This window comes from Perca fluviatilis, chromosome 8 (genome assembly GCF_010015445.1).
Source record: "Perca fluviatilis chromosome 8, GENO_Pfluv_1.0, whole genome shotgun sequence".
Classification (NCBI taxonomy): Eukaryota; Metazoa; Chordata; class Actinopteri; order Perciformes; family Percidae; genus Perca; species Perca fluviatilis.
The window spans coordinates 33,679,595-33,695,816 of record NC_053119.1 but is presented as its reverse complement, the minus strand read 5'-3'; the positions used below and the strand labels follow the sequence as shown (position 1 = coordinate 33,695,816).

Sequence of the window (16,222 nt, the reverse complement as noted above, 5' to 3'; positions counted from 1 at the left end):
AGCTAGTTTGAACTGTGCTTTTTTAATTGTTATGTAAAGTAGTCTATATCCTCAACGTTCCACTTCTGGGATTGTTCTGTTGCCAATGGAAATTCTGCCAGATTTCACTCATTTAGGCCGGATATCGGTTGCCTTGGGCTTCCTCCAGACAGCTATCTGTCCAATCTAAGTTTTCTGTTGCATGACTAAAACAACTTTCGAACCTACACATGTTCCACCAAAACAAGTTCCTTCCCCAGGCAGAGGTGGCGTTGAACCTTACGGTGCTTAATGCCGCCCAAGACAATTGTGATTGGTTTAAAGAAATGCCAATAAACCAGAGCACATTTTTCTCCCATCCCGGGAATGCTGTGTGGACTAGCCAGACCCTCCTCCGCGGCGCTGTGGAGGAAGGTCTGGCAATGCAAGACTAATGTTAAACTATATATCATGCAAAAAATAAAATAATTGAGGATATACATATACTTAAAATAAAAAGTGATAGGCCTATTAGTGAGAAGTGATCAGGTCCAGTGTTCCCATGTTCTACGTGTATAGCAAGCTACGTTTATTAAAAAAGTAACATCCAGCATTGCTGTGGCTGAATTACCAACCAGACAAAGCAGTTCAGTACTATTGATACAGTGTATCATCTGGTGTGTGCTGGTTCATTAAAAATGTGTTCAGGATTATGCAGCACTTAACCACAATAAATGGCCTGATACCTATGGATCCCGCTTTATTACACAATCTTGACAGGTTATTGAAGTAGGCTACTCATATTATGCTCATTTTCAGGTTCATAATTGTATTTAGAGGTTGTACCAAAATAGGTTTATGTGGTTTAATTTTCAAAAAACACTATATTTTTGTTATACTCCACATTGCTGCAGCTCCTCTTTTCACCCTGTGTGTTGAGCTCTCTTTTTAGCTACCGAGTGAGGCATCGCACTTCTGTTCCATCTTTGTTGGGAGTCGCACATGCACGGTAACTAGGTAAGGACTACAAGCTAGTCAGAAGCAGAGTTTGAGGGCGTGCCACGCTAGCAGCTAGGCGAGCATTATAACGTGGGTTACAAAGTGACGCACGTTCATCACGGAAGTAAAGGCTGGACTACAATAGAGCTGTTTGGAGCAGTTGTGAACAGTGTTTTCTCTGGAAGATGGTAAGTCCCTTTGGGGTGGACTTTGGGCTTTTTCACTTTGTAAACCTATAACGTGCACAAAAAGATATATAACACAACAAAGGGAAAAAGCCAAAAATCATAATATGAGCACTTTAAAGACCTTCATTATGTCAGTATTATGTGTGTATGTTGCATATTCGTGAATGAATGCGTCAAATCAATTGACCAGAAAACATTTCTGGGGACAGGTAGTATTCGTACAGAGAAAAAAAACTGCATCATTTCACATGGAGTGGGAGCATAGACTGTATATTATAACAATCTATGAGTGGGAGGAATAGGAGGTTAATGGGGACCTAACAGCTAATGTGTGCCCTGGGGCCCACAGCTACAATGACATTACATTAAATATCATCTGAATATTAGCCTATATGCATTTTCTTAATGTTGCAAGGGAAATATATAAATGGAGGAATTTATCTGCTGATAACTCACATAGATGACTACATAGATTAATTTTCCTCAATACCCACTTTACATGCTCTTAATTTGAAGGCAAAATCCTTCAACTTCCGGTGTACTTCCATCTGTCTCTGGTTTGCTTGATGGAGCTCCACTGCTTCCACCCAACTTCTTTTGTAGAGAGGCGACGACCTCCCTCGGCTTATTTCGACCCCATTTAGTCCTCACCGTCACTTCCTGGATACAGAGAGAAGTCCTTCTGCCAAAGTGCTGACTTCTCTTTTGGAAAATTACTAGAAAGTCTGGGTGGCACATTACCGGCCAACTCACAAGTTCAGGTTAGAGTAGTTTACATACAGCATGACTCTTTTCTGACCCTCATTTGACATGATTATGCCTCAAGTAACAACATCTGAGAGAGAAAGTGACATGCTAAGCACAATTCTACATCTATCTATAGACATCCGAGAAAAATATAAATGGCACTGAACTTTAATAACATAAAACATTTTAGATTATAGTTCATTTTGTTATTCCTTTATGTGGCGGGGTCCCACTGGGATACTCTCGGAATCCCATGGAACATGGAACGCTTTGGGGGATCAACTAAGTCAGTTAATTCACAACAGACATGCAGATGGATGAGTTTACATAGTAAAGTAAACTTCAAATTCACCCCCAAGTAAGGCTGGGCAATATAATATGAAATCGATATTGTAATATGAGATTAGATATTGTCTTAGATTTTGCAGTTAGTGATATCGAAATGTGGCATAAGTGTTGTCTTTTCCTGGTTTTACAGGCATTACAATAAAGTGATGTCATTTTCTGAACATATCAGACTGTTCTAGCTGTTCTATTATTCGCCTTTACCCACTTAGTCATTATATTCACATTATTGATGATCATTTATCTAAAATCTAATTGTGAAAATAGTTTTGTTAAAGCACCAATAGTCAACCCTACAATATTGTTGCAATATCGATATCAAAGTATTTGGTCAATAATATCGTGATATCAGATTTTCTTCATATCGCCCAGCCCTACCCCCAAGCCATTTCACTGTGCCTCCAGTCTAAAAAAAACATTAGATATACAGGAAACTATATATTTAGACACGTGTTTCACAGTGTATGAAATTGTCTGTGCGTATACAACATTATGTTTTAATTTTAAGCATCTTTCAAGTGGTTAAAAATCTATATTTCGGATCTCTTTAAAGCTATTAATTTGCAGAGGACACAGCAAAAAAAATGCATTTACTGATGCTTTAATCTGTTGCATTGCATTTCCACATGGTGTCACTATACACATAAAAGACACTTTTGACCCTCATGTTTTCCTCGGGTCAAATAAAGACCCGTTTTGCATTCATTTCAATTGTTTTATTCAATTCAGAAAAAATTAAAATGGTTTCCAGACTTAACTTGGACATACATTATATTAGTCTGTAAGTATCCATCAACATACATTTCTTTGATTTTAACTATTTGTCAAAACAAAATCATAATTTCTTTTTTTAAGATCTTTTTTTTGGGGGCATTTTAAGGCCTTTAATTCTGACAGGACAGCTTTAGACATGAAAGGGGAGAGAGAGAGAGAGAGAGAAGGGGAATGACATGCAGCAAAGAGCTGAACCTGCGGCCGCTGCGTTGTGGACTGAGCATCTATATATCTATATCTACATATTGGCACGCGCTCTATCAGGTGAGCTAACCAAGCGCCCAGCTTTGTTTTTCTTTTAAAGATAATTTTTTTGGGGGGCTTTTTTTCTGCCTTTATTTGATAGGACTACTAGGTGAGAAAGGGGAGAGAGAGGGGGAAGACACGCAGAAAATCGCCACAGGTTGGACCCGTACCCTGGACCTCTGTGTCGAGGCATGAACCTCTACCCACTGATCCAACACGGCCACTCACGCCCAGCTTTTTTAAAACAAAAATTTGATATTATTTCATGAGAATGAGGTTTATTGACCATGAATTCCAAAAATTTGTGCAAAACTAGTGGTAATAAGTTAGTATTAGTAGTGTATATACTGGTGGTAGTGGGGAAAAAAACCTCAAAAAAAGCAACACAAACTTTTTTTTTTTAAGATTATTTTTTGGGCATTTTTAGGCCTTTATTGACAGGACAGCTGAAGAAATGACAGGGGAGAGAGAGGGGGTAATGACATGCAGCAAAGGGCCGCCCGCAGGTTGGAGTCGAACCCGGGCCGCTGCGTCAAGGAGTAAACCTCTATATATGGGTGCCTGGTCTACCAACTGAGCTATCCGGGCGCCCAAGCAACACAAACTTTGAGAAAAAGCGTCAAAAACGTCGGAAAAACCATCAAATAATGATAATGCTGCTTTTTAATTTTGACGACAACAAACTGCATGGTCGACGGGAAGACAACACAAGGCAGTGTCAAACTGTAAGGCTACCCTTTAGTCCTTTTATTGGCATGGCTGTTTCTTTACATCCCAACACACCTGCCCCCACCATGCTTGTCCATATGAGTTGCATTCAGTTTCACCCTGCTTGTCCATAAACAATATAATAAAGGATACTTGGCCTTGACTTCAGTATTGATGTGATAGACTGTACTGGACTCACTGTACACTGACCATGACTTGTACAGCCTTTTACAGGCCACAGCAGAGTTTTAGGGAGTAGCATTAAAAGTGGGGAATTAGTAAGAGAAAGACAACTGTTCCATAAAGAGAGTCATGGAGACAGTGAAATTCATCACATGATGCCAATAAAGCTCCTTGAATTGGATTGAGGGAGGGAAAATGAGTGGGAGAGGGGGATAGTGGTGACAGAGGAAGACAACGGATGACAGATGGTGGGTACCAGACAGAAATATAGGGAGAAAGAATGGGAGGGAGGAGGAGGAGGGGGCAGAGGGATGAAGCAGCAGAGAGTAATCAAAATGGAAAGAGGGAGGATGCGGAGAGATAGAGGAGGAATGGAAGACACAATGCAGTCAGGAAGGAGGGACAGAGAGAAAGAGAAAAGACAAAGAGAGAGAGAGGACACAAGCAAAGAAAGAGAGTCTCTGAAGACTCTCTGCTCTATCTGCAGTGCAGCTGAGGTCATGGCCTCTCTCCGGCTCTGCAGCTCGCTGCTACGTCGTCATATCCTCGTGATTGATCACCACTTTGTCGCACTCTGATTAAGATGCTTTGTCTGAGCGCTCCACTTCTATTGACACTTGTGTGTATTCCTCTGCATCTCGGCTCTCAGTTCAGCTCTCTATTCTCCCCCCTCTATCTCTCTATCTCTCTCTCACCCCTTGTGCCATCCCTTTTGTTCACTCTCTTTCTCCCCTTTCCCACCCCCAAAGGTCAATATCATCTAGTAGATCCAGATTTGCTGACTGCTGTATTATTTATCCAAACAGAAGAAGAGGAGCTGCTCTATTAAAAAGCTCAATTGACTGTCTGTGTCTCTGGCTCCATTAATATCCCCATGATGGTTTCCCCCTAATTTGTGTGTGTGTGTGTGTGTGTGTGTGTGTGTGTGTGTGTGTGTGTGTGTGTGTGTGTGTGTGTGTGTGTGTGTGTGTGTGTATGTGTGTGTGTGTGTGTGTGTGTGTGTGTGGTGTGTATTTGTGAAAAAGCTGCAGAGGATGAGTAAGCGAGTGAGGGTTTACAGTGAGTAGACAACTTTACTTGTGTGTGTGTGTGTGTGTGTGTGTGTGTGTGAGAGATATTGTTGGTGGATATTGCTATTTCTGTGCTCTCCCCCATCTCTCGCCTGTCCTCTACAGGGGTACAATGAGAAAAAAAGGCAGAGAGAGACCACTGCTGCATGCCGTCAGTACAATCTGGTCATAGAGAACTCATTGATTACCACAGACGCATAATTCCCTAAAGTAATATTGTATGACTACTATACTAACACTGAAAGAGATAAAATATATCATAAAGTACATCACACTCATTGTAATGCTCTTATTGACCACCTCAGGCAAGCTATTAGTTTCCAGGGGAATATTATGAGACCATTACAGTGATTGTTTCTATTCTTGTCAAAAGGTGCAGCCTCTACATGGCAGGTGTCTTTGAGACAGTAGGATTTCATTTGGTCCCTGCTGAACTGTGCATGTCTGGAACACCTGTGGTACGAACTTTTATTATGTATCGGTGGTATTGCTATGGACGAAGTACACACGGCAATACATTAGTAAGAGAAAATTAGGTTTAACCATGTATCCGGCTAATTTAAATAGGTCACTTTACTGTATTGTGTGAACAGTTAACTTCATTTAATATTGTACATGCCGTTTTCTTTTATCAGGTTGCAAATGTTCCATCAAAATAAGTTCTTTCCCGAGAACTTTTGTGGAGCCACCTTCGCTGTGTCCACAGTTTAGCGCCGCCCAAGGCAATTGTAATTGGTTTAAAGAAATGCAAACAACCCAGAGCGTTTTTTTTCTCCTATCCTAGAATGTATGTGTGGAGGAGCCAGACCTTACTCCACAGTGCTGTAGAGAGACTGTAGGTCTGGCAATGTGAGACTATAGAGAAAGAGAACAGAGTGGTTATCCTGCAACAGCCATGGGTATTGATATTGGTGCCTATACCCTACATTTTTGGGGAAATAAACATGGTTTGACCTCATTTTTCATTCAAACAAAATACATCAAACTGCTGAATGCATGTCTCCAAAAGCCCTATGAAGGAATTTCAAACAGCATTCAGACTTCCATGTTAGGAAATAAAATGGTATTTCCGAGATCCTTGCTACAGCCCTGATGAAGGTAGATATACAGTCAACAACACATGAGAATAAATGATAGATAATTGCTAAATAAATAAATAATAGATAATATAATATGCAATGGATAATAATCTCCATAATGACAAAGTCAAAAGAAGAAGATGGAGAGAAAGGCTTGACAGGTAGACAGCAGGTAGATGGAGTTGTAAACTGACAGTTAAGATGGACTGAACGACAGAATGGCAAATACACCAGCTAATAGAGTGACAGGCAGACATAGGGACAGTGACGAATGCAACTGAGTTTGGACCAACTTCTGTCCAATGACAACACTGGAAAGTGGGAAGAGAAGTTGATAAAGCACTATTTTAGATACCCTTCAGTAAAAGACGCAAGTTACTCCAGTTGAACTTAAACGACTTTAGTAGAAATGAATAGGAAGTACTCTGTTGATGAAGTACTTATGAACTCCTTAGGCAGTGTAGTGCAGGTAGATGTTAATTCATTAGCTTTCAGCTTAAGAGACAACAGTAGAAAGGCAGGCACAGAGGGTCCACAGGCAGACAGAGATAAATAGAGCAGACGGGTTTCAGAAACCACAGACACAGGTGGAGAGAAGCACCACATTTACTCTGGTACATTTACTCCACTGCTTCAATGTCCAATTTCCAGCATTTCATATGAGCTTCACAGCAGGAAAAAGCAATTCGATTCACAAAAGTATTGCTTTGGCCCAGCTATTTGAATCCTCATGGTATGCTTGACTGGGCTACACACCTTGTGAGAATTTTGGGGATTCTGAAGCACTGCAAAAACAACATTGAGCAAATAAAGACCAGGCATGATAGGATGTTTTGAACGTCCCTCTACCATCAATATTTCTCTTTTCTGAGGTTCTGAGCTGGAAGATGAGACTTTGGAGGCCAACATCTGTCAGACCTTTAACACTGAAACAACCCACTGGGTTGAATCTTGTCTGACTGTTTTTGTCTTTAGGGAGTTCACTTTTAAACTACACTCAGATTTAGTCTTAAAGGTCCTATGACATGCTGCTTTTTGGATGCTTTTATATAGGCCTCAGTGATCCCCTAATACTGTATCTGAAGTCTCTTTATCGAAATTCAGCCTTGGTGCAGAATTACAGCCACTAGAGCTAGTCCCATAATGAGCTTTCCTTAGTATGCAAGACTGTATGGCTGCAGCCTGGAGCGTCCCATGTCATGCCGTCCCGTCTCATGCCGTCCCGCCTGGGGCCATCCCCGACCTTCTACTTTTCAAAATAAAAGCTCGCGTCTCATGCCATCCGTCCGGAATAAAATACGTATTAAAAATACGTTTTTGCGTCGACTATCATGCTAATGAATAAAATACTTAAAAATATATTTGGTGTTTAAGTAAACAGTAAGATAAATGCAGACTATCATGCTAATGAATAAAATACTTTATATGAAATAATTTATATATTTGGTCTATTTTTTAAACTAAACAGTAAGATACAGACTATCATGCTAATGAATAATATATTTGGTGCAATATAGAATATAAAAATAAAAAGCAGTCTTGGAAAGAGTGTAACATGTTTATTTTATTATAAGTTCAGAAACATTGATGACCTCCAGAATCCCCTCCTTGGTCAGGTCAACAGGTTCCTGAATGAACACATTTAACACTTATTTTGAGAATTCATTATGTAGACAGTTTGTAGTATTTTGACAGTAGGTATGTATACAAGGCATCAAGTTTACTTCATTCACACTAACCGACTGTTGAGGAGGGATTGTCCTGGGCCTCTTTGCCTCCTCCTTATCCTTATCTGCTATTATCTGTACACAGACAACAATTATTTAATTGTCACAGGGTGTAAATACATATTTAAAAATATTTAAAAAGCCCTATTCGCACGGGATAAGTATTATCTAGGGACCTCGTGTGAATTATAAATTACCCACCCACATCTGAGTTTCGTAAAAAGTATGCATATGAAGTGGGAGGTTTGGATCCAAAATACATCAAATCATATAATAAGTAACCCTTAGCATGCAGGTCACAACATCGTCAACAACTATCAAAATGTGATTCTTACGAATTGATCTTCATATTTCCTTTTCTGTGCGAACCTTTAAAACAGACAGATTTTCTTAAAATACATGTTAGAGATTAAGAAGAATAGTAATTACATCTATATGTATAATTTTGGCTTAGTTATACATTTTTATGTTACAGTTGTACATGTGATAATGAAATCAGACACACCTGACAACTGAATGACCAGACAGGAGCAACAGGCACCACCATGTCCTGATTGTGTCCATGTCACCCTAGAAATACAACATTTTAAACAATGAAGTCATGTTCTACAAAAACAGTACTGTAATATGTCTGTAGATTTTATGGGCACTTACAGTTGTGAAGTCAAAATCTGCCCCCAGCACAATGTAAAGAGCATACTGTAATAAAAAAGAAAATGTATTGGTCTGTACTAGTCTTGGAAAAACATACTAAGCTATATTCCCCTGGTGTTTAAATAAAATAACAGATCCACAGCTAATATGTTGTCAGGTAAATTATATTTAACACCATTAAGTGACATTTGAGGACAACACACAATACCATTAACATGAAGATCCCACAGGCATTGCCATCTTCCTGTCTTGGGAGACCCTGAACATCAGAAATACAGTAAGACAGTGTACAACATTCAGCACAGCTCATTCATGGAAAATAAACAATAAAATACGTAGAAACCCATTTACTTTGATGTCCTTGCTGTAGATCACAGTCCATTCTCCTGGTTTAATCCTCTGCGCAAGATTGCTGCAATTAAAGTATTAATCAGCATTTTATTTTCCAATATTCCTAAAACAGATCTAACTAAATATGTTATTGAACAACTTAATGTGGTCAGGAACAGACCAAAAGCACCTAGAATAACTTTAACAACTTTAACCCTTGTGTTGACTTCGGGTCAAATTGACCCGTTTTCAATTTTTATTTTATATCAGAAAATATGGGCCGTAGAAACAACCGCTGAAAATGAAAAGACAACACAAGGGCTAAATCCAAAACAGATGGATTGAACGTCTGAACTTAATGAGTTGAAACCTGCAAATCTGAATGTAACGTTGATCGCCAAAGCCAACTGAGGCTTCCAGATGTTTATGGAATAAGGAGTCTGGGAAAAGAATGTGTCTCTCTGTCAGCTTCAAAACCTGTACACATATATATTTAGGAATATTAACATAAACGAATGTAATATAATTTCTCAAATTAAAGATAAAAAGGTTTCTACAAAGAAGAAAGTAGATTATAATAGTAAATCAATGCAAAAATAATGGTAATAATAAAACTGCAGATGCACACAGAGCATGTAGTGTCCTGGTTTCCAAATAGGTACAAAGTACAAAGAGGACAAAATCCTTGTTTGCCAAATCATTCTGAAAGACATATCACGAAGAAATAGAAAAGCAGAACAGATCTGAACCTTTATTTTTTTAAACAATATAACTATTTAAAAAAAATTATATATAAATAATAATAATAATAATAATAATAATAATAATAATAATAAATTACGGGGAAAGACGAAGTATCCGGACAATGTGGTGGTAGCCATGGTACCACGTAGCAATCCACTGCATACACATCCTTTTGCTGATGGCACATATATCATTGAAATTCAACTAAGTTGGAAAGACAACATTTATCATTGTATGCTGTATATTGTAAACTAAGTAATTTACCTGTGACTGTGCTATTTGGGTGATTATCTGAAATAGCAATTTGCTATCTGTATGGAGCATAAAAAAAAACAAAATATAAACCCAAGGCAAAAGTGCGCTATACCCAAATAACTTGTTAAAGTTGTGCTTACTGTGGCCTCCAACTCCCGTGCCAAGCCCAGAGTCAAAAAGTCTCTGCGTTGCAAGGTAACTTGCTGCACTTTGGTAAACTGGGTTTGTATAATTGTTTCATCTGGATTTCTTTTGGGGTCCAAGACATATTTCAGCTAGAACACACGAACACGAACACACACAAACACGAACACACACAAACACGAACACACACATTAAGAGTACCAACTTTGTGTATGTACAATATAAAATCAAACCTACCATATTTTTTTGTCGTGGACTAGGTTTCAAACCCCAGCATGATCTCTGTGGCTGTATGTCACGCAGGGAAGTTTCCCTTTCAGGAGTTGGTCCTACAGGTTAAAGATGTAAAAAGAGATTATTTTTCAAGCCTAACAAACTGATCAACCCCAATATCTGAAATCTGTTTAAATGAGTCCTACCATCAAGATTTCTTGTGGGTTCCTATGAAGTGCCCAATGAAGTCTGTGGAGCTAAACATAGCAATCAACAGTAGATCAAATACATCCTGGACTGGATTGTGACACTACATTTTAAACAACTGTTATACTTATGTTACCTGCCATTGCCTTCCCAAGTGTGTCCAGTGTGATACTGACATTCCTCACATTTCTTTTCATCTTCTCAATGGTTTGTCTCTCTTTTTTTTCATTGTGGTGATGAACAATGTTTCGCACCAGAAAAATGTGAGCTGAAGGCGACATATTGTTAATGAAATAATTGTTCTTCCGCATATTTGCGAAGAACTGTTCAGCCACTTGGCTGTTGAGCTGACCTGCAAGCTCCGGTACAAGTTCAATTCTCCTGAGCATGTCCTTCTCATTCTTGCTGTTACCTTCATGTGGCTTGTCACACAAGACATAATGTTGAGAGGATTTGGTAACCGGATGACTATCATCTTCAAAGTTTTCAGTGTTTGGCTCCAAAAGCCACGGAAGGTGGATCTTCAGTGTTCGGTCCTTGGCAGCCAGTATGTTCTCAGGGGTTGGAAGAGCAAGACGGCCTTCATTTGGCTGGAATGGTGGATTTTCTGGCACTCTCACATTGGTGTGGTTTACAAGACCTCGTGCAAAGTCATAGACTGATATATTGGGCATATGTTTCCACGACAGAAGCATATCTGCAAAGTCTCTAGGGCCTTCTGCTCTGATGTTAAACTTCAAGCTGTACAAAACACCGCAGAGACACATGATGGCAGCCAAACCACCTGGATGAATAGTAAAGGATTAAACCATTAGGAATAAGAAGTATATAAATGTAAAGTTAATATGTATTTACAGGAATACATAAAACCGACAAAGCCAGAAAAATGTAAAGCTGTCACCTGATGCTCCCCAGATCTTCTGAAACACTTTGTCGTAGGCCTGTCTATTTTGCATTTCGGTTCTGAGGCGCAGAATTAGATCTATCTTAGAACCACAAGAGTCGACACCACATTCCTTACAGAGTGTACGTACTGCGTCCACCTGTGTAGGTCAAGGGAAAGAATAAATACAGTAAACGTGGGTTGACAATATGTTATATTATCCCCACTAACATTTAGGCTATTGTTGTGACTTCAATCGATTCAACTGCATCAAAAAGACACGTTGCTTCCATACAACTGTCCTGCAGTTTGTAGGCCTATAACAGACAAAGATTCCATGAGAGTCCTTTGTGAAAAGAACCAAATAAAGTGTGATACAAACTATGTGGAGGATACCTTCAAATTCATTAATTCATTTGAGAGTCTGTCTTCAGTAATATTGATGTCATCTGCCTCTGCTGAGTTTCTTGGACCTTGAGCTTTTAAAAACTCTGTGTTTAGCACAGTGTTGGACCTTTGTGTGCCTTGCCCAATCCAAGGTGCCCAAAAATGATAGCTGGGATGGACAGTAAAAGGATTCTTCCGGTTACCTGTTAATCAGAATGAAATGTTGGAAAAAGACACATTACTTATATCTGATTTTAATACTTTTTTTTTTACTGAATCCTAAATAGAAACCTAAAAAATACACTTACTTGATGTAAGCCCTCTGGCAATCATCTCTAGTGACACAGAATCCCAGAAATCTTCAACGTTCACAAACAAACAAATGATAATGGCATTGCACAAAGCTGATGGATGGGAACTAACCTTCATGTTGAATGGCATTCTTTACATGCACCTCCATGTGCTGCAAAGCCTTTGCCCTACACCGGGGCTTGTATATTGAAGTGGGGCAAAGGGGACAATGATGGTCGGTACAGCACACCGTGCATCGTGTCACCTGCGGTGTGTTATTTGTTTTAAAGACACTGATGTGTACCTTAAGGACAATCACAGAAAGAAACCATCAGAGTCTGCAACCATAAATTGCTCTAGGTAACGTTAGCTAACATTCGCTAACAAATGTCAACCAACGCTGATGCAGGTTTCAACAAATGTACGTTAACATCAGGGACACAACAATACAACACATTCTCACACCCAACTCGTAAAATAAGGACGTTCGGTCAGGAGCCTTTCTCGTTCTTATTTGACGTTAAAAGTCTCCTTTAGCGTCTCATGTAAACGTGCTTGGTCGCCACTATTGCCGTCCCTTTTCGGAGAAAAACAACGGGGAAAGGACGCCTCAAAAGCCGGGAAACACACCGCGGGTGAAGCGCGACAATAACGGAATCGCGGAGGTTTAGGAGAATAACAACGGGGAAAGGACGCCTCAAAAGCCGGGAAACACATGCCGTAGACGGGGGAAACAAAAGAAAAACAACGGGGAAAGGACGCATCAAAAGCCGGGAAACACACGCCGGAGTCGGGGAAACAAAACGCCATAGACTGGGGAAACAAAAGAAAAACAACGGGGAAAGGACGCCTCAAAAGCCGGGAAACAAAACGCCACACGCAGGGCGCGAACCCAAGTCTCCTGAGTGAAAGTCCGGTGTTTTACCCAACCACCATCCTTACCCAGCAATTTCCCCTTACATACCACTCGCTAAGTCTCATCCAACTGCGGCTCTCCCCAGTACGTTACACAAATACGCCGAAGGGTGCCTTTTTCGTCGCATCAGACGCTTAAGGACACTGACCAAACGTACTTATTTTACGAGTTCGGAATGAGAACGGGTTGAACAATAACATCCAGAAAACTATCAGCAAACTATGTATGGCTGAAATTGCTACTTTAACAGTTTAAACGTTTTTCAATTGATTGCAACAAACGTGGTCACGAACTTACCTGTGACTCTGGTGACTCCATCTGGAAATCTGGAAAATAATTTGCGATTTTGTATTTTTGACCCTCTAAACTTACCGTTGGAAAGCCTCGGCATGAGACGGGACGGCATGACATGGGACGCTTCAGGTTGCAGCCATACCCGCCTCTTAGTATGTGCCACTTCTGTGTCTGTACCTTTAAATGCTATTGAGGAAGAGAGAGGTGGATCAAGGTGGAGGGTGGGGGTGTGGCCTTGACCAACTGCCATGCTTTGCTTGTTTGCAAGCCATGATGTCTCTCTCTTTCTCATGGGCGGCACAAATTCTCTGGGCGGGCAAAGCCGTGAAAGGGGAGGTAACCTTTCCCCTTATGACGACATGTAGGGAAGATTCCAGATTGGCCCATCTGAGCTTTCATTTTCTCAAAGGCAGAACAGGATACCCAGGGCTCGGTTTACACCTATCGCCATTTCTAGCGATTGGGGGACCATAGGCAGGCTGGGGGAACTCATATTAATGTTACAAAACCTCATAAAGTGACATTTTCATGCCATGGGACCTTTAAAGCTTTTAAAATAACCGCTTTTGGAACCTTGAACCTAGAATGTGGATTGCTTTGTATCCATTTTATGTTGACCTAGATTTGATTGGAGGCTGGTGAAAGCAGCAAGGAAATATAATACGTCAGATAACGGTGGACACCAGCGTAAACCCTGTGAACCTTCAGATGTCAGTTTCAGCTCATGTGACTTTAAAATATAGAAAGACCCTTAAAGGATGAAGTTCAGATGTGGAAGTCTGTCGTTAATACAAACACTCATCCTACACTACAACGGCCATTATACTGTATATGAGATATTGGTCGCTGTTATTGTTCTTTCTCTCCATATTGGCTGTGAAATGATCCCTTCCTGACGCTAAGACGTGTGACGAAATCCGCAGTCTTCATTCTTTTGCAAAAATGCATTTCAAAATTCAATCGAATATGTTGCTTCAACAGCCTGTTTTTGAAATAACAAGTTTTTTTGTACACAATTCTGAATGTTTGCACAGAACGAGGACAGAGAACCAGAGATATCGTCTTTTTTATTGTATAGTCTGTATCCGTGATGTTCCACTTCTGGGATTGCTCCGTTGCCGTTGGAAATTCCGCCGGATTTCACTCTTTGTGTTTGTGTTGGAATTTAAAACTCCGGTGGATTTATGAGGACTATGGTTAACTGCTCCTCAGATCTCTGCAGGGTAAATCCAGACAGCTAGCTAGATATCTGTCCAATCTGAGTTTTCTGTTGCATGACAACAGAAAACAACTTTTGAATGTACAAATTTTCCACCAAAACAAGTTCCTTCCTGAGGCTATTTTGCAGCAGCACCGTGGCTCTGCCCGGTGCTTAGCGCCACCCAAGACGATTGTGATTGGTTTAAAGAAATGCCAATAAACAACACCACGTTTCTCTCCCATCCTGGAATGCTGTGTGGACTAGCCAGACCCTCCTCCTCCACGCTGTGGAGGAAGGTCTGGCAAAGCAAGACTACCCACAATACAACTTGACCTCTGACAGTTTAGTCGCAGATTCGTATTTGTTAAGCTAGTAACGGCTATAGCCTTGAGCTGCTAGCCTCAAAACGAGATGAGGATTGGATTTTAGAGGTTCAATTTCCTTCCCGAGATTATTTTGCAGAGCCACCGGCGCTGCGTCCCGAGCCGCACCCAAGACGATTGTGATTGGTTTAAAGAAATGCAAACAACCCAGAGCGTTTTTTTCTCCTATCCTAGAATGTATGTGTGGTGTAGCCAGACCTTACTATGCAAGACTTTGTGAGCCTAAAACGTTGAATAACTTCCTCAACCCAAGAGCATCAATTTATCAGAAAATATGAACATGTGTAGAGGTGAGGATTTTAGAGAAAACACAGAGTGCACAACAAGGTCAATGTTAGAGAATGATTATCTGTTTGGAAATGGTTTCGCTTTGCAGTGTACTCTTAGAGTTACCTCTGTCCTGCTGATACGAGAGATTCAAATGTAGTGAAGTTTGATTGGAATTGATGCCACCAGAGTGGAAAGATGACAGTACGGGTGCATGATCCCATCACTGAGTGGAAATTAAACTCGGAAGAAGCAGTTCAGCACAATCTGTACTTATACTGGGTGATACTACAAGGCAAGTGTAAAGTTGTGCAGATCTTGGACAGGAAAAAGGTTATAGGACACCTTCTTAGTAGCTCCGGTAAAACTGTCTGTTTGGCGTTCTAAATTATTACGCTACATTAAAAGAAAATAATAATAATCTGAACTTTACTTATTACTTACTTCCAACACTGAGTGTAGTCCTCCAGTGCCTCGTCCTTTGAACACCACAGAATGGCGCTAACACACAAGCTGCTAAAAGTAAGTTACACTGCCCCTCTGAACTGACTTTGTTTCACATTTAACGATCATCTCACATCCCATTCACTGTTCAACTTATTACTTCGCCGTACACATGGCGTATCATTTGTTCGTGAAAGTCTTTGTATTGATTTGGGGACAATGGCATGGCTGTTAGTTAGCTTGTTTTGATGTTACACATACGGTCAAATGATATTTACTGTTTGTTAAGTGTATGCAATGTTATTGACTTTGAAACTTGCTAGCTTAAACTTAGCTTTAAAGGAACACGCCGACTTATTGGGAATTTAGCTTATTCACCGTAACCCCCAGAGTAAGACAAGTCGATACATACCCTTTCCGCCCGGCGTGTGTATTGCTGGTCTGACGGCTCCGCCAGTTTAGCCCAGCACAGATCCTGCAGGTAACTGGTTCCAACTAGCCTACTGCTCCGAATTAGACAAAAGTGACAAAACGCTAACATGTTCCTATTTACATGTTGTGATTTGGTCATAGCGTGGGCACAAA

The 16,222-nt window shown here is 40.3% G+C and overlaps 1 protein-coding gene across 1 annotated transcript; it reads right to left on the bottom strand.

Moving 5' to 3' along the window:
• Positions 1 to 10,414: 10,414 nt before the first annotated feature.
• On the bottom strand, positions 10,415 to 11,799 carry LOC120564292. The gene is made up of 4 exons (XM_039809148.1): positions 11,720 to 11,799; positions 11,473 to 11,614; positions 10,907 to 11,355; positions 10,415 to 10,480 (listed from the first exon to the last, which is right to left on the bottom strand). Exons 1-4 carry the CDS (start codon positions 11,723 to 11,725, stop codon positions 10,415 to 10,417), a joined length of 663 nt encoding a protein of 220 aa, XP_039665082.1. The 5' UTR covers positions 11,726 to 11,799.
• Positions 11,800 to 16,222: the final 4,423 nt, after the last annotated feature.

Excerpts from the sequence above, each read along its gene's own strand:
- LOC120564292 (XM_039809148.1), bottom strand. Across the intron at positions 11,356-11,472 it reads GAAGATCTGGGGAGCATCAG|GTGGTTTGGCTGCCATCATG; the intron begins GTGACAGCTTTA and ends CTATTCATCCAG. Across the intron at positions 10,481-10,906 it reads CAGGTCAGCTCAACAGCCAA|GACCAACTCCTGAAAGGGAA; the intron begins GTGGCTGAACAG and ends TTTAACCTGTAG.